Source organism: Aulonocara sp. 'chitande type north' Nkhata Bay, linkage group LG3, assembly GCF_057382095.1.
Source record: "Aulonocara sp. 'chitande type north' Nkhata Bay isolate Kocher_YH1m ecotype deep benthic linkage group LG3, A_spYH_male_GT1.1, whole genome shotgun sequence".
In the NCBI taxonomy this organism is placed as follows: Eukaryota; Metazoa; Chordata; class Actinopteri; order Cichliformes; family Cichlidae; genus Aulonocara; species Aulonocara sp. 'chitande type north' Nkhata Bay.
In genome coordinates, this window is record NC_141346.1 from 12,419,575 (window position 1) to 12,437,985 (window position 18,411).

The 18,411-nt window shown below is 45.1% G+C and overlaps 1 protein-coding gene across 1 annotated transcript; it reads right to left on the minus strand.

Moving 5' to 3' along the window:
- Positions 1-493: 493 nt before the first annotated feature.
- LOC147334003 (uncharacterized) lies at positions 494-10,267 on the minus strand. Its single transcript, XM_086286646.1, has 3 exons — positions 10,006-10,267; positions 6,472-6,581; positions 494-3,877 (listed from the first exon to the last, which is right to left on the minus strand). Exons 2-3 carry the CDS (start codon positions 6,487-6,489, stop codon positions 3,059-3,061), a joined length of 837 nt encoding a protein of 278 aa, XP_086142772.1. The 5' UTR covers positions 6,490-6,581; positions 10,006-10,267; the 3' UTR covers positions 494-3,058.
- Between the last annotated feature and the right edge of the window lie 8,144 nt (positions 10,268-18,411).

Below are 18,411 nucleotides of genomic sequence, written 5' to 3' on the forward strand. Positions count from 1 at the left end.
TGCCTGCCTCAGGGAATCCGGGACTGTGACCAACCACTGCACATACTCCACCGAGGTATCACTATGAATGATGACATCATCCAGGTAGGAAACAGCATATGCAGTGTGAGGACTCAGCTATCACTACAGGAGGTTCTGAAAAATGGCGGGGCTTCAAACAAGCCAAACGGAAGTGTGACGAATTGGTACGAACCACACAGAGTGGAGGAGGCGGTTTTTGTCTTTGGACTCTGCAGACAAGGGAATCTGCCAATCAGCTGCGTTTCAAAGTGGTGCTCCATGAGAGTCGTGCACACGGGAAGGGGGGAGAACACATCTGCAAAGCGCTGTTGCAATGCAGGAACATCTGCTTTATTGGAATGTGTGAGATGTTAATCACAATGCACACTCTCTAAAAACGTCATGCCCACAGCAGGTTTTTGAGAAAAATCAAATATTTTGGTCCTTGAAGATCATTTCAGAGTTTTTAATGAACTACAGGAACCCTGTTCTGTGTGAGTGGAGAACAGCCAAGTCGCCTCCTCTGATAAACCTCCACATGTACCACTGAAAACAGTTAAATTCGTTTGAATCTGAAATCATGGCTCAAACTACTTGTTCTGAGACCATTTCTTCATTTTCACAACAAACTGTTTAATAAGACAAATTTTACACAGAGTTCATCAAATATAACTAACACTTTAATATTATCAGGATTTCATAATACAAACTTCAAATCAACAGGGAAAGAGCTGCAGAACATGTGGATCAAAATGAATTCATTAAAAAAACAACATGTGGACTTCAAAGATACAGTAAATACACTAAAGTGAAAGGAGGAGCCGAAAATTTGAAGGAATTTGAATTAAGTAAAAGTAGTCATCTGTGATCTTTAAAATGGTCCTGATGTGTGCTGCTGTTTATAACTTTCAACATTTCTTTGCTGCCACTGTGAATACGAATGTGGTCTTTGCCTAATTGAATAAAGGTTACACTGACTCACTGCTCCATCTTCTGGTACAAACTGGCATTACATGGAAGTACAGCCCAAAACCAGTTTAGCTTGAGTTTCTTTTTTCTGGACATAAAGTCACAGCAGGTGTTGTTTCAAAGCTGGTGGACAGATTTAGTTCATTTTGGAGGTTTTAAGAGCAACTGCTTTGAAAACATTTGCAGTTTGGGGAGAAAATGATTTAAGAGAAGATTTTACAACAGCAAAAGATTAAATATGAAGGAAGGATTGAAATTTAACTTAGCTAACACATAAAATGAATACAACTACTAAACACTACTGTATCCTAAGGAAACAAAGAATAAAATGTAACAGGGATAACATTTTAGAGAATTAAAACCCCTAAAAGGAAAAAAAATAAACTTGATATGCATATCTATACATGCAGCTTCCTAAATGTAACATTCAGAATTATTCACTGCAGGTCCAGAAATCAGAGCTACCTCATCAGTAGTGATGTGACGTTCTGTATCGAGGTTTCGAAGCGTGTGTCGAGTAATGGAGGGGGCGTTTCCGCGAAGCGCGTATCGAGGCTTGCTTCATTTATGGGAGGAGCTGAAAATGATGACGTCCGAAGCCTCGCTGCCCGGCTGTACCACATGACTGGTTCAGGAAGCGGTTCGAACTTTGCCGCAAATAATCATTTTCCATACTGCCAGCATAACTATACACAGTATACTGCCATCACTACAATATAGATGTTTTACACACTCCATTTGTTGTTGACAGTTACAGGCTGTGTGCAAAATGCCACACTCTTCAAATTCATGCCAACTAATATTTTTACGTCCAGTAGGTGTCCTGCTAGAGCAAATGAAGCTTCAAGAAGCTTCGCGTTGGGGTGAACCAATTGGATGAAAAGCTTCAGTGCTTCATGAGGCATCATCTGCCCATCACTACTCATCAGATCCTAGTGTGGCATCAGCTGACACTCTTTACAGGAGATTCCATCTGAACTCTGTGGAGCCTGATCTCAAGGTTTTTAAGTCTGACCCTGAAACCAGAAGAGGATCTTTCTCTCTCTTCAGATTCATTGTGATCCAGTGATTTCAGTCCTGCATGATCAGGCTGATGTTTGCACAGAGCAGACAATGAAGTGAAGGTTTTTGCACATTGGTAACAGTGAAACAGTTTATTTACAGTGTGGGATTGTTTGTGTTCGGAGTATGAACTGAGATTCCTGAAGCTCTTGTCACACTGGTCACAGCTGAAGTTCACTTCCATGTGTGTACGTTCATGTTTGTTACGATGACCTGATTGTGAGAAGCTTTTGTCACAGTGTCTGCACTTGTATGGTGTCGCTCCTGCAGTGGTGAAGGATGACCCACACTGGTCACAGATGTGCTTTTTGACCCCACTGTGGAAGAGGTCTTGTAGTTTTAATGTACTTGGTGTGTGGAAGCCTCTCCCACATTCTTTGCAGTAGTTCATTTTGTCTCCAGTGTGGCTACGTTGATGTGGTTTTAGGTCCCATTCGTGATTGGAGGTTTTTCCACAAAGGTTAAAGAGAAACGCTTTCCCACCACCACAGTGACGACAGGGTTGAGAAATGGATCAGTGTGCTTTGCTCCACTCCTAAACAAAGACATTGTATGTCAGGGAATTCCTTCAACAATTTTATCCTGAACGTCGCCTGAAATAAAAAGCATCTCTGCCAACGTCCAATTGAATTTTACAGTTTACACTATAAAACGCGGGTTACTTCTTCATTTTTCCAAACAATCAGGTTAAAATTACAAGATAAAAAATCAATACATCCTCACAGTAACTGCACGTCTAGAGTTACTTTCTGGAGTGGATCTGTTGGTGTTTTTTCAGCTGATTTGGAGCTTTAAAAGTCTTCTCACACAGGTCATTTATAAGGTCTCTCCTCAATGTGTTGTTGTAACTGTGCATCTGTTGTAAACAGTTTCCCACACTGATCACAGCAGGAAACATCAATTCCAGTGTGAATCCGTAGGTGAATATTTCGGTACTGTTTGTCACTGAAACTTTTTCCACAAAAGTCGCAGCTGTACACGTTAATTCCAGAGCCTTACCACACAACTCACAGTTGTGTGCTTTAAATCAACTGTGGATCAGTTGGTGTTTTTTTAAGGTTCCAGACTGGGTAAAAGACTTTCCACACAACTCACAGCTGTAAGGTTTAAATCCACTGTGGATGAGTTGGTGCATTTTTAAGTTTCCACCCTCGGTAAAAGACTTTCCACACAAGTCACAGCTGTACGCTTTAACTCCACTGTGGAGGAGTTGGTGTCTTTTTAAGTTTCCAGCCTGGGTAAAAAACTTTCCACACAACTCACAGCTGTAAGGTTTAAATCCACTGTGGATGAGTTGGTGTGTTTTTAAGCTTCCACCCCCGGTAAAAGACTTTCCACACAAGTCACAGCTGTACGCTTTAACTCCACTGTGGATGAGTAGGTGTGTTTTCAAGCTTCCAGCCTCGGTAAAAGACTTTCCACACAAGTCACAGCTATACGCTTTAACTCCACTGTGGATGAGTTGGTGTGTTTTTAAGTTTCCAGCCTGGGTAAAAGACTTTCCACACAAGTCACAGCTGTAAGGTTTAACTCCACTGTGGATGACTTGGTGTCTTTTTAAGTCTCCAGCCCGGGTAAAAGACTTTCCACACAAGTCACAGCTGTACGCTTTAACTCCACTGTGGAAGAGTTGGTGAGTTTTTAAGTATCCAGCCCGGGTAAAATACTTTCCACACAAGTCACAGCTGTACGCTTTAACTCCACTGTGGAAGAGTTGGTGAGTTTTTAAGTCTCCAGCCCGGGTAAAATACTTCCCACACTCATCACAGCTGTAGGTTTTCTCTCCTTTTCTTCTGTGAGGTTTGTCGGCCTCCTGAGAGCGCTGACTTCTCACTCCATGTTGGTCCTGCAGTGACAGAGATACAAATAGAGGCAGTGAGTGAAATGCAGTCGTGGAACAAACTGAAACTCCCTCCATTGGTGGAATCAAACATGTCAACAAACACATTGTTGGTGTGTTTCCACCACCTTCTGGTGGCAGTGTCACATTACAATGATATGCTACAATGAGAGTTGTAATGAAAATGACATTATTGAAGAAATATTGATCAGCAGAGAAAATCTTTTACGCATAAGAAATTTCAAGTTCAACTGATGATATTGTTGTTTCAATGTGTGCTTATAAAATATGATCTTTGTATTTTCTTGTGACTTCTGTGGTTTCTGATTCGAATGTAGATTCTGTATATGTGACACCGGTGCGGAAAGGCTGAGTTTTATCTTTCTCTTATCTTCTTTCCACAGGTGATTTGTGTTTTTTAAAGGAAGGAAACCTTCCTCAAAACAGGCAGAGCAATGGAGCCGCCGAGGGAAAAGCACACGAAACAAAACTGTAGAATTAAAAATATAATTTATTATGTTTAAATAGTTAAAAATATAAAATGAATTAAAACAACCTTGGCCAAGGGAAGACACAATAAAAATCAATAACACACAACATTAAAAGTCCAGTGGAATCCACCACGGCCTAAAAGTCACAGAAAACTAAGAGGTCCAGCGTAGTATTAAAAGAGGGAAACCCAGCAGAGTCCTCGCCTTCCTCCCCGCATTCCACGTCCTGGTGCACTGAAGAAAGGGAGGGAGCGGCAGTCACTATTCCTTTGGCAGTTTACTTTATAAAAAGGATAAGTCAAAGACTTACCCGGGTGGGCAGAGCTCTCAACTCCGCCCGCCGCTTCCTCAAACTGCAATCGGCACCGCGGTCTCACTGCTTCTGTTCTCCCGCAGTGCACGAGCTGGCTCTTGTCGTTATTGCCACCAGACTGCCGCTACGCGTCCCTAGTCGCTGGTCATCTGCCTTTTTTTCCTCTGATCGTTTCCCCTTTCCAGTCGCTGGTAATCTCTCTTCCCAGTCGCTGGTCGTCTGCTCCATCTGATCATCTCTACTCTCTGATCGTCTGTGTCTTTCCTCTGTCTGTCTCGCATTCTCCGTGTTACATTTTCGTTGAACACCGGCTCCAAACCTCTTATGTGTCCTTGAGCACTCTGTAAATTACCTTTTCTTTTCTCTCAGGTGTGTCCAATTAGTAAAAACGGGGGAAAAGGCGGAGTCTCTCCAGGACAATTTGCCGGCAACTAAAACATGCAAACTAAATAAAACACTGCACAAAAATATAACCAATGCATGCAATATAAAAAATAAATATGTACACTTCACATTAAAATACAGCACAGCAAAACAACGTCCGTCCTTCCCTGGATGACATATATATGGATGAGCCCAGGATGCAAAAGATAAACCTGCTGTTATCATGTTTTTAAAAACACACCAGCTTTCAGTAATATTGTAACTAGGGATGCAACGACACCCATTTTTCCAAACCGATACGATACCGATACTTGGATCTGAGTACTTGCAGATATTGAGTACAAAAACCGATACTTCTACCACACACAAGTTAAACTTAACCAGTAGTAAAGAAACGACCCCAGACAACTCTTTAACACAAACGAAACGTTTACTGAACACATCACAACACTTCCCTTTTTTAAACTCAAATAATATTCCAATTCCTTAACCAAATGAAATACACTGTACTGTATAAATGAAATAATTCCCTTTCAAATTATATTACACAACCCAACTTATGTTATCACCTTTTGGTAAGTGACTCACTAATATACACTCCAAAACACGTTATATAAATCCACTAAACACACAATATTCACACATGGGCCCCACACACACTCACATTCACACTTGTTGCAGGCCTGTTTGCTGCTCACGCCAGATGATGGAGAAAAATCCTCTTCTCCCCAGTAAGAGCACAAAAGTCTGACTTACAGTTCCGTTGCTCGGTAGGTCGCCGTTCACCAGTCCCACACTAAATCCACTCCACAGTGGTGCGACCGTTGAAACAAAAAGTCACTTCACCCACACTCTGTTGCGAAGCTCTCACACGGTTAGCTTTCTAGTCACACACTCTTTTGTGCTAGTTAACCTCAGTAAAACTAGCCGAGTCTCTCACTTTGGTTCAGCTAACCTCGTGCATCTCTCTATGCCGTTCTCTTCTCCTCCTCCATTGCAACAGATACACAGGTCCCGTTTTATGCTACCTTCACGGGCCTCCAGAAAATTAGAACTCTGAACAATATTTAAACTCCATTCAGAGTTACATACCATAAAATAATACTTTATGATTAACATAACAGTTTGATTGCTCTAATTACCTGTATTTACCTTGTGACATATTACAGGGCAAATTACATTCTGGGTACAGTTACATCACATAACATCAACTGTGAACACCTTATGTTACCGTGGCGTTTAAGTCCATGGGAATTATGAGTATCTACTCCCAAATTCCCATCCGGGCTACATTATTATCGGTTCATGGTATCGCTTAACTTTTACAAGTATGAGTACACACACATTTTACAGTATCGGCCCCGATACCAGTATCGGTGCATCCCTAATTGTAACTGTGATATTTTTCTCACCTTTTGTGTTGAAGTCATTGATTGTTTCCTCTGTAGTGGCTGAGCTGAGTCCAAATGGATGAAATTGTTCCTCCGTTGCACCACCAGACTCTTCTCCTCCTGTTAATCACCTGGGGGACACACGCACAGCAGGATTTGTAAAAAGAGTTTTGATAAACACAATGCTGGACAGCAATGCTGTCATGTACACAAATACTGTACAACAGCTTCTTGCCATTTTTTGTTTCTTTTTATAATTTAATATATAATAAGGCAATGACTTTCTGCAAACAGTATTTCTTATAACTCAGCAGTATACTGCATCATAAAACAATATCATTCATTCACAACAAGTCAGCAGTTTAATGTAATGCAAATCAGTTTAACTAATGGAATAGTTGTCAGCTTCTTCTAATTCAGGAGAATGATGCAAACTAAAACTACATAATAATTCACAATCTTTAATTAGGGGTATAACATGGCATAAAATAATATTATAATCTAACACTGTATAACTGATTTCAATTGAAAGCCTGCATGCGCTAGTACCTCTTGCCACGAGTTCCCAGAATTCGTTGCGGTTTTACCCCTGAGTGACGTCACATTTTCAATCTCTATTGGGCTTTGGAGCGTGATGTCACGGGGGTGGGCGTGGAAAGGATTTTGGCCCGATCCGCCATTTTGGGAGTCTAGCGCAAGTGAAAAGGGAGCGAAGTCACACACAACAGCCATGGTTCGTATTTGCTGTGTGGTCAGCTGCAATGTTCGATCACACAACCGGCAAGAGAATAAGCTTGAAAATGGTTTATCTTTTCATTCTTTCCCAACCTGGAAGCAACACGAGGCAGCTCGTGTATCGATGTTAGCAAAAAACTCAGGCGTCTAGCCTGGAGAGCAGCTGTGAGACGAGCTGACGTTCTCTTCCATCTCCAAATATCTGTTGGTGCTCCAGACATTTTCATTCCGGTAAGTTCTAATAATAATAATAATGGATTGGATTTATATAGCGCTTTTCTAGGCACCCAAAGCGCTTTACAATACCACTATTCATTCACTCTCACATTCATACACTGGTGGAGGCAGCTACAGTTGTAGCCAGCTACAGTTGTAGCCACAGCTGCCCTGGGGCAGACTGACAGAAGCGAGGCTGCCATATCGTGCCATCGGCCCCTCTGGCCAACACCAGTAGGCAATATGTTCATATCACTCTTTATAGCCTATTAGTTTTATTTTCTATGCGCTCTGAGCTCATAGCAAATTAGAACAAACATCCTACTGAGTGATTTTGCAGAACTACCTTCTATTTATAGAGTTGCTAATTATTTGGCATTATTGCAGCAAACCAGCCGATGAAATGGATGAAACATCATGACTGAGTTCCAGCACTACTCAAGGGACCTGCTTCCAACATACCACCATGCCAATCAGATTACTTCTTCCATGTGAGGGTGAAGAGGTGACCCTCCTGGATAAGATGGTGAAGGTTTGCTGCGTTTGGTGAACAGTGTGATAATAAAACCAGGGAAGAATAAAACCCGCTCCTGTTAAATACTCTTAAGTCTTGTGCTGTTAAATTTGCTGTATTTTTTCAAAAGATACAGTAAATAAACTAATGTTAGTAGTGAATGATATCATGTAAACACTCATGATTTTGTGTAAACATTTTGTCATTTGTAAACTATAAAGGACATGGATTCTACACTGTTACTGATGTGATGTTCTATAAAGTGGTTTTAATAAAATTAAAAAAAGAGGCAAAAATTAGTTTGTTTCTTTATTCAACTTTTGAACAGTGGGACTCAGTCAGTATATATTCAGTAAATGCAAATTATTTACACGGCAGTGCACTACAGGCATAAATCTAGACCCCTAGATAAAACATGATGGGTCATTCCCACAACCCACAGCTTTACTGTGTTCCAGCAAAGTATCCAATAGCAGTGACAACTCCTCCACAGTAGCAGGTGGGATTTTTCTGCTTTGAGGACGGCTCCTTTTACCTGTCACTACAGATGGTCTGTTTATGTTTTGATCAAGAGCCTTTTTTTGGGCAGCTGAAGAGGAGAAGTCCATCTTATGGCCAACCTCTGGCTGTATCTTGGTCATATTACCCAGCAAAACCCAGTATGCAGGTTCATCTGTAACAGTCCTTGTGCCACAGATCAACACTGCTGCTTCTACATTAAACAGAAGAGCAGCGACATGGCTGCAGGTCTCTGCGACTCCGGCCATACAGCTGCAGTGGGCGGCTTCAACCTTCCCTGTGATGCTCACAGTGACCCATGGCTGCGATGCTGCAATTCAGTCTTTAAGAGTGCAGGACCTGAAAAACACACAGACAAAGTTCATTTAAAGACAAGAACTAATGAGCCAAGGCCGACGTAAATGTGTTTAATCTACTTTATCATAAATGTAACAAAGTGTTTAGAAAGTTAGCACAAACATGTGATTTTTCATTTCTTTATGTGTCCATCTATAGAACGCTGCATGTTATAGTGTAAATCTGCCTGTTCTCTGTCAGAAACCTGCCTGCAGAAAATGAACCTAAAGTATGTAATGCAAGGATGTCATCACTTTAGAGATGGAGAAAGCATAAAGTGACAATTATGAATCACTTAATATGATAAGGAGATTCTGCAGGTCATTGATCAAAGTATAAAACTAAAATAAAATGTATTTTTAGTGACACAGGATACAAACATGGAAGCAAGATGTATAATTAGGATTATTTATAATAAATATGAATAGTGCAATTTCTTTAACCATAAAGAATAACAATCCTTCAGGACAATGTCACATCAATGCACTGAACTCACTATGTTATCCATCTAACAGCCTCCACATGTTCTCACTGTAATTTCCCCTCATGAATGAATTTATGCTGCACTAATCTGAATGTTTGCAGGGAAATCAAACGCATTTCACTCGCAGTACTCGAGCTGACTTACCTTTGTTTGAATGACGACTTGTACGCGCTGACTCCACAGACAAGGTCCGAAAATATGTCAGGCTACGTCAGTAGCGGTTGGTCTTCAGGGTTTCTACTCCACGGCCGTATTTCATACGGGTCCACATTTCCAATGCACGCTATTTTCTGCAAGTACCGCCGCTTCGCCTCTGGACGCAATCGGTCTCTATACAGTTCATTCTCTTTTAAGCTGCTTTTAAGCATCTTTCTTGTAGTCGTCGTTCCAACACAGTGTGTTTGTTTTGATTCGTAGACCCCGAAAACGACGCTGCGCTCCCACAATGCTTTGTGGCGTGACGTCAACTCCAAAGCCCTATGAAGTCCTAAAGGCTGATTGCCCTCCCCCACGCTTGTACCCGTGGCTTCCTGTCCTGAGGGATGGCTCTTCTCCTGCCCTGCGCCCTTTGTTCATATTCAAAGACTATTTTTCTGTATGTATTCTTACCCCATAGCAAGCGCCAGATTATAATGTTGCAGACAATCACAAACTCTACAGTCTGTCTAACTCCAGTGTATACCAAGCAATCTATTATTCTTAACAGCAACAACATAAACTGAACCCACATTAAAGTTAGCTCGGTGCTTACCTTTATATGAGCCCACAAACCGAGAGAAACTCCGTGATGAAGCTGAAAGTCTTAAGAAACAGATCAGGGAGCAGAGACCCACGTGGTTCACGCTGATCTCGGCTACGATCCAGGACACAAGGGTGTGCAGATCGATGCAGAAATTAATCCCAACGTTGGCAGTGGTATATGTTCCTGTAAGTTCACTACTTTACTCCCGTTTCATGAAAAAGCAGCTCTCTCTGCTCGACTCCTCTCCTGCACACACACTTTGCTCCGCCTCCTTTTCCGGCTCTGCTGTGATTTGTTGCTGTGCGGTCACGTGACTAAGCAGACCAACGTAACCATGTGGGGTGTTATTTCAAAAGTAGCGCCTATCTCCTTTTCCTAAGCTCTTTTTCTTGCCCTCGATGGAAACGTCATCGTGGGAAGGAGATTTGCTAAGGACTCAGGGAAAGAGAGGAGCGATGCTGAGAATTGGAACAGCTTTAGGCTGTATCCCAATTCAGGTTCTGCAGCCCTAAAGTACGCAGCCTTAACGGTCCAAAAGGGCCGCGTACTCAAAGACCGCTAAGGCCGGAAGTGCGAGGCTTGTGAAATGCCGGTCGAGCTCCGTCTCGCTGCCCAGGTTGCCTAGCAACCATGATACTAACCGCTGTAAACGTTTCATACAGCTTTGTTTGAGAGAAATGAAGGAGAACATATTTTGTTCATTTGTTCGTTTGTTTCTACACGAGCTTTGTGTGATTTAATAAGTATCTGAGGCTGAGACCACATGACTGTAAAACATGATTGTTGGGCTTCATTTCTGTACTGAACAGTCATTTTAAGATTAGCTAGTAAATAACAATTAGCTAATGTTGTTTATGAGACTAAAGTCAGTGTAAATATGATATGGCCATATATATATAATATTATAGTTATTATATTAATCATTATTAGTTATTACAGCAGTGAACTTGAACAATTCACGTGAACAATTCACTTTTATTGTCACATCACATGTGCAGGTACACTGGTACAGCACATGTGAGTGAACTCTGTGTCAAACACTGAGCTTCAGTAAAGATTCAAGTTTCAGTTATTTATATTTCCCATCACCATAAATCTTCACTCAAAGACAAGAATCTTTTACAGTGTATAAATACGTATAGATGTATCATATGTAAGAGACAAATATTGTTCATTTAATTTGTTGGCATTACTAAATTTGGCTCAATGCTTACATATATGTGCAAAATGAAAATGTACGAGCTGTGATAACTGTTTCTGATAAAATGAAGAGTAGACTGATATATGAAATATTCCTTTATTGGGTGAGAAAATCAGACCATGTCATAAATGCTTTAAGTCATACAGAATAGATATCAGAGCCTTAAACATGCTGACTTCTGCTAAATGGGTCAAACTGGGCAGAAAGTCTACAAACACATAACATCCTTATAGAATATGATGTAACATTATAGAAAACCCACAAAACGCTACGTCCAGATGAACAGATTCAACTTTTGGAGATTTACTTTGCTGGATGATTGAGAATGCATCAAGACGAAATATTGTTTGGTCTGGGTCTAAACAGAGTGCATTGTGTGCATAGCTGGATTGGCCATCGGACATACCGGGCATTTGCCCGGTGGGCCGCTGGCGATTTTTTGTCTTTATGGGCCGATGGATTTTTTTTATTTTTAGGAAGGGTATAGATAATGAAAGGTGTTGGATTGGCCAATTGGTCATGATCGACTCTGGGCTGGACCAATTACAGCCGAGGAGGCCGGATGCACCCTCCCCCTTGTTTAGCAATCACGTGATTTTCGCGCATTGCATGCCGGGAACTCGTGGCAAAACAATCCAAGTACCGCATCAAATGCAAGCGTTTGCAGCGCCGCAAAATGTTCATTCTCCGGTTCCAATACCTTCTTTTTTTTTTCTTTGCCGCACAAAAAAGGAATGTACAAAACAAAAGGAGAACAATGCCGGTCCGTACAAAGACAGACTCGACGAAAAGACAAAGAAAAGATACGAGGAAAAAAATCAAAGGAGTGAAAGTGTCAGACCCTTACGAGCACACAGAGGGACAAAAGACATTAGCGTGCTGCCCAACTTTCACCACGCTCAGATTTATAATTATACGGTTCTTGGAGTGAGTGCATACACTCATGAAGTTTAGTAACTTCAGGTCACTGTAACAAGCCCAGGTACAGTTTACCGACGGATGGGTGCAGGACCTTGAAATGCACCGTGTAGAACGAAAGACCATCGTACGAACAAAGGTAAGTTTACCAGTCTCACAAATCGTCGTCATAAATACACATTCGTTAACCGTTTATTAATATAACCTTTGAGCTCAACGGTAATTAATTAGTGGAAATAATCTCTGGTAGCATTACAGAAATGTAGCAGTGACAATACAACCCGTTCTCACTCCCGACGCGTAAAATAATGACGATTTGTCACGTCCCTTAACTTCTCATGCTGACGCCTAAGGTACTGTAACGTTGGGTTGTGTTGTGTGGTTGAGAAGAGGCGGCAAAACACCTAGCAGGCTAGGCGGAAGGATACACACCCACACTGGTATCAGTAATCCACGGTGGTTCTTTAATACGCATTCTTCAGCAACCATATAAAAGCCCGGCTGAACGGCTGCGGCTCAACAACAAAATGCCCAGCGTTCATACAACCCAAGCGTTGCAAACAAAACAAAAAAAGGGTCTGGAAAAGAAAACATAAGTCCGTCCCTCGTTAAGCACGAGCGTGAAGGCACGTGTCCTCATAATCCCAGAGCGAGAGAGAGAGAGCGAGAGCAGTGGCACACACTGATGACACCATCAACCCTCGATTTGGGTGTCTTAACACTAACGTTTGTAATAGATTTAATCCATCATCGTTGGATTAAATGGCTAATGCTGCAGTAGCCACGTGTAGTCGTTACAAGTCGTTACAAGTCGCAAGCATGCTGACGGTAGCTGTGGCCATTTTTAAATACATTACACCGTTTCCGAGCTCAGTCACCTCTGTTTGTTTGAAGCTTTTATGAAAAAACAAACTTTGAAACACACATCAAGGTATTACTTTAAATATATGTATTTTTTACATACCTGCATTAGAATCAATCAGTTCCGCCTCATTTTCTTATTCTTATAAATGGGTCTCTCCGTTCTCCCATCATCCTTTGTGTTACCGCGCCAGATCCGCGGCCCCGAACCGTAGTAAGGAAACCTCTGGCAGTTACTTGACTCGCAGCCGGCAACAGCTTACTATACAGGTCAACTCCGCTAGCAAGAAGATCGAGGGAGGCGTAGGAAACTGCTTTACTGAACCTTTATTTCTCCTCCAAGGCACGAACACCGCGTACAGTGGGCTGAAACAGTTTACTCACAGCGGGCATCGCCGATACAACTTTGGCTGCCGAGGGAGTTATTATATTCCTTTTATTTACTTTCTCTTCGTCTCTTCTGTAGTTAACCGTTACTCTTCTTTTCCTTCTCCGCTCACCCTCACACACCCGACAGGCAGTTCCGCTACACACACCCGCATACATTTCCCATCAGGCTTCACCCTTAAAGGACCATGCCTGTAACACTACCCCCACTCTGGATGATAATTAAACCCTTAACATCATTCCAGCACATGAACCCCCCATTAACAAGGAAACATACAGCATTCGTGCCCCCAGTCCAAAAATGGCGATCCTTAGGATGGAACAATCTTGAAGTAGACAACTGTCCATATTTTAAGCACAAGAAAACATAGGATGTACAGGGTTCACTTTGAGGAGGGTGTAAGTCAATGTCCATATCCCGCCCTTCACATAGACAGTATTCATAAAGAAAGACATTAAGGCACTACAGCTGAACGTTTACCCCTATATCCAGCTTTACCTCATTAGTATAAACAGTTCAAACAATAACTTGCAGCCCGTCGACAGCCATGTTGCCAGGAAACAGCAAGACAAACAAGCCCAACAGTACACGTAAGAATAGCCCCCTGTAACAACTCAATTTACAACAGTCATATCACTTAACATATGTAACATGAACAATTTTTTTTTTTTTTTTTTTTTAACTACTGAGCAGGGCAGCGATCCGCCTACACCCCGACTCAGTTAGGACATACTAGCCTAGTGACTGACCCAGTCACCAAACATGTCCGGCGCCCGCCGCACACGCTGTGGTCTGGAACGGGGTGTGGACCTGAAGGAAGGGTGCTGTTCTGGTCCTTCAGCCCCATCCACGTAAGGCTGAACAGGGCTGGCTGGCAACCCACTACCATCTCCTTGAGTGGGTGGCGGAGAGCCAGCTCTCAGGGAAGCACCAGTATCTGGTTGATCTGCCCCAGCTGGGGTCTCCCACAAGTCGAAGGGGCCGAAATCAATGTCAGAATCGCTTTCGTCGAGCGCTGGAGGAGGCACCTCGGTGGGTGCTGCCTGGTCGGAGTCTTGGAAGACCCAGCTGTTGTCCAGCGGCGTTCTTGAGTGATAAGGCTTGAGTCTGTCGTGATGAACCACTTTAGCCTTTGCTCGGGGCCCCTTTTTAATGCAGTAGACTAAATCATCCAACAGGCCCACTACGAAGTAGGGGCCCTCATAGGAAGGCAGAAACTTGCGAACCTTGTGCCGCACTCTCTTGGTCCCTTTGATCAGATGCCACACTGCAGCGCCGACTGGATACTGAACTTGGCAGATATTCTTATCGTACTGTTTCTTAGCGCGCTCAACAGATTTCCCGAGAGCCTCCCGTGCCAGTTGGTGGGAAAGCTCCAGCCTTTCCCTGAGTTGCACCACATACTGTGGTGTAGTGCAGTTGGGGGTGTCGTCGGCCGGCAGACCCGCGACCAGGTCAATAGGCTCGGTTATCTCTCGGCCCAGAAGCATCATGTTTGGGGTCAATCCTGTGGAACTGTGCTTAGTTGCCCGATAAGCCATGACAGCATAGGGAATCATTATATCCCAGTCCCAGTGGCAGCGCTCCGCGGTGGTGGCTAAGGCCTTCTGCAGGGTAGCATTAAAACGCTCTACCTGGCCATCGGACTGTGGATGAAAGGGCGTGGTGCGTGTCTTTTTGATTCCGAACAGTTCACACATCCCCTGGAACACAGCCGACTCAAAGTTGGTGCCCTGGTCGCTATGCAGAGACTGTGGGGCTCCATATCTACATACCCACTCCGCAACAACCTTTCCTGCCACCGTGGGCGCTTGTGCATCGGGGACTGGATAAGCCTCCACCCACTTGCTGAAGTAGTCTTGTACCACCAATATGAATCGGTTATGCCTTTCTGTTTCGTTCAACGGTCCCATCAGATCGACTGCAATCCTCTCCATGGGGGCGCCAACACGTACCGTGCCCATCGCTGCCTGGGGGGTTTTTGGGGGCCGCGCCCTTTCAGCACAACTGGTGCAAGTGCGGCACCACAGGGTCACATCATCTTTCATGTTGTACCAGTAGTACCTATTCTTCAAGCGTGCCAGGGTCCTTTCTGCCCCAAAGTGGCCACCCACTGGGCCATCGTGCATCTGCTGCATTACGGAGTGATGATAGGCGTGAGGCAGAAGGATTTGGGGGAAAAACACATTACTTTCTGTACAGTGGAATTTCCTCACCAGCACTCCATCTTTTAGGTACAGTCTCTTCCACTGCGCCCAGTAGGCTTTGGTTGCGGGGCTGCATGCCGCTACATCGGCCCAGACGGGCCGACCTTCCCCTTTTTCCTTCCATTCCCAAACTGGGCCTATATCCACATCGTTCTTCTGGCTAGCCAAGAGCTGTTCTGGGGTCCAGCCACTGAACAAGCTAGTGTGATGGGACTCATCCACCCGGTGGATATTTGGGCAGGTGTCGTGGCTACTACTGGAACAACAGTCCACTGCTGCTACGGGTGCACACTCTGGTTCTGCTACCCGGCTTTTCCCATCGGTACCATCAGGCCCCACTACCCCCACTGGGGGCTGCCCTGGGGGGGTCATGCTGGTACCACAGTCCTCTAAGTTACACTGCACACCTTTATGCTCGAACCGGTCGCTGTTGATGGTGGGCTCTGGGAGTGTGCACGGGCATGAAGCGCGGCAGGGTCTCCTGGAAAGTGCATCCGCATTCTGGTGGTTTTTCCCAGGTCGGTGCAGCACCTGGAAGTTATACTCTGCCAGCTTCTCCAACCAGCGGGCCAGCTGGCCCTCGGGCTCCCTCAGCCTGGTCAGCCAGCGGAGGCTGCTATGGTCAGTCCGGACAGTGAACGGCCTACCCAGCAGGTACTGTCTGAAGTGGGAAGTGAACGCCACAACCGCCAGAAGCTCTCGCCTGGTCGTACAATAGTTTTGTTCGGTAGCCGACAGCCGCCTGCTCCCATAGGCCAAGACCCGCTCTTCGCCCCCTTGCACTTGGGAGAGAATCGCTCCAATCCCACAATTGCTGGCATCAGTGTCGAGGAAGAAGTCACCCTGGTCCAGTGGGTAACCCAGGACAGGGGCTGCCGTAAGCCGTCTTTTTAATTCCTGGAATGCTCCCTGGCAGTCGGCAGTCCAGTTAAAACGGGCATACTTCTTAGTGAGTTCGTGGAGGGGTTTAGCCACTGTGGCAAAGTCCTCCACGAACCGGCGGTAGTATGAGGCTAAGCCAACAAACTGACGCACTTCTGTGACGGTCCGCGGTGCAGGCCAGTCCGTCACCTGCTGGACTTTCTGGGGGTCCGTGGAAATACCTCCAGCAGAGATGATATGGCCCAGATAGGCCACCTGCTCCCGAAACAGGCAGCATTTAGATGGCTTCAGTTTTAGGTTGGCTCCACGCAATCTGATGAACACTTGCTCGAGCCGCTCCAGCATCTGGGTGCTATCCTGGCCCAGGACAATGATGTCATCTAGGTACACTAGGCATGTCTCCCACTGCAGCCCAGCCAGGACTCTGTCCATAAGCCTTTGGAATGTGGCCGGTGCGTTGCACAGTCCAAACGGCATCACATTCCACTCGAACAATCCCTTACGGGTACAAAATGCAGCTGCTTTTCGGGCTCTGGGGGTCATCTCTACCTGCCAGTACCCTGAAGTCAGGTCTAGTGTACTGAAGTACTTGGCAGTAGAAAGCGTGTCAAGGGTGTCCTGGATGCGTGGCAGGGGATAAGCGTCTTTAAGGGTTCGCTCATTTAGTGGTCTATAGTCCACGCATAGTCTGGGACTCTGGTCCTTCTTCTTCACCATCACAATTGGAGCAGCCCAGCCGCTATTGCTAGGTTGAGCTAACCCAGCCTCCAAGCTCTGCTGTACTTGCTGGTCGGCCGCTATTTGTTTGTCCCCTGCCATCCTGCGCGGCGGGTGCTTAACTGGTGGCCCTGGCGTGGTCAGGATGTCATGCTGGACAACACCAGTGCGACCAAGGTCATTCGGGCCAGTGGAGAAGACATCACTGTAGGACCTCAGCAGGCCTGCCAGATCGTAGCGGGCAACGTGAGTCAAACCGGGGCTGCTCTCGGCGTAAAGGGCCTGCAAATGGCTTGGTACAGAAGCAGGGGGAGTACCATTAAGTTCGAGGGCTGCCAGGACCCTTGGTGGGCGACCCCCCGATCCCTCCAGGACCTGCACGGGCTGAAGAACCCCTGCCACGGCACCACGCTTTAAGGTGACAGCTGCGGCCCCAGGGTTAAAGACTCTGATTGGGATGCTAGAGGGTTTACTAGGTTGCACAACTGCGTGAGCTACCAGTACTTGGTGCTTCTCCACAAAGCCCTTTGTAGGGCTTAGCATCATGTCTCTATGGGCGGCACAGTGGGAGCTGGAAAACCCGGGGACCACATACTCGCAGCCTGGTTCCAAAACCGTAGTGCGTGCCACCCTAACAACAAGCACCTGGGGTCGAGGGCCCACGCCAGAACATGGTATCTTTTCATTAAACAGGGTTATCTCTTGGCGGCCGTAGTCTAAGCAAGCGCACGATTGTTGCAGGAAAGGGTGCCCCAGAATAACTTCAGTGCCTTCAGCCATGTCGGCCAAAAGAAAGTCTACATTTTCAACACCGCTCCCCACCTGTACAGGCAGGATGACCTCGCCCAGAACGGCCAATCCCTCTGGACCAATGCCTTGTAGAGTCTGAGCAATGGATGCCTGCACCTGAGGTCTTGACTCTGCGGGGATGGTGTTAAAATAGTGGAGGGGCAGCACATTCCGCCGTGCACCAGAATCCAGCAAGGCCCGTATTTCCCGTCCCTGTATTGCTATCTGGACACACATCACATCTTGGCCTCCGTTGTGGAACACTGTGCCTGGGTCAGGGGCTGGGCCTCTAGCAGCTTTTACAGGCTTTTGGGCAGGTGAGCGAGGAGAGGGGCAGTTCCTCTGTAGATGTCCTATGCCGGAGCAGTTATGGCAAACAGCCTCCTTCCTGCTTGACCTGTTAGATGTGCTCCAGCTTTGGCGCCCACGCTGGATAGGTCTTTGGGCCCTCT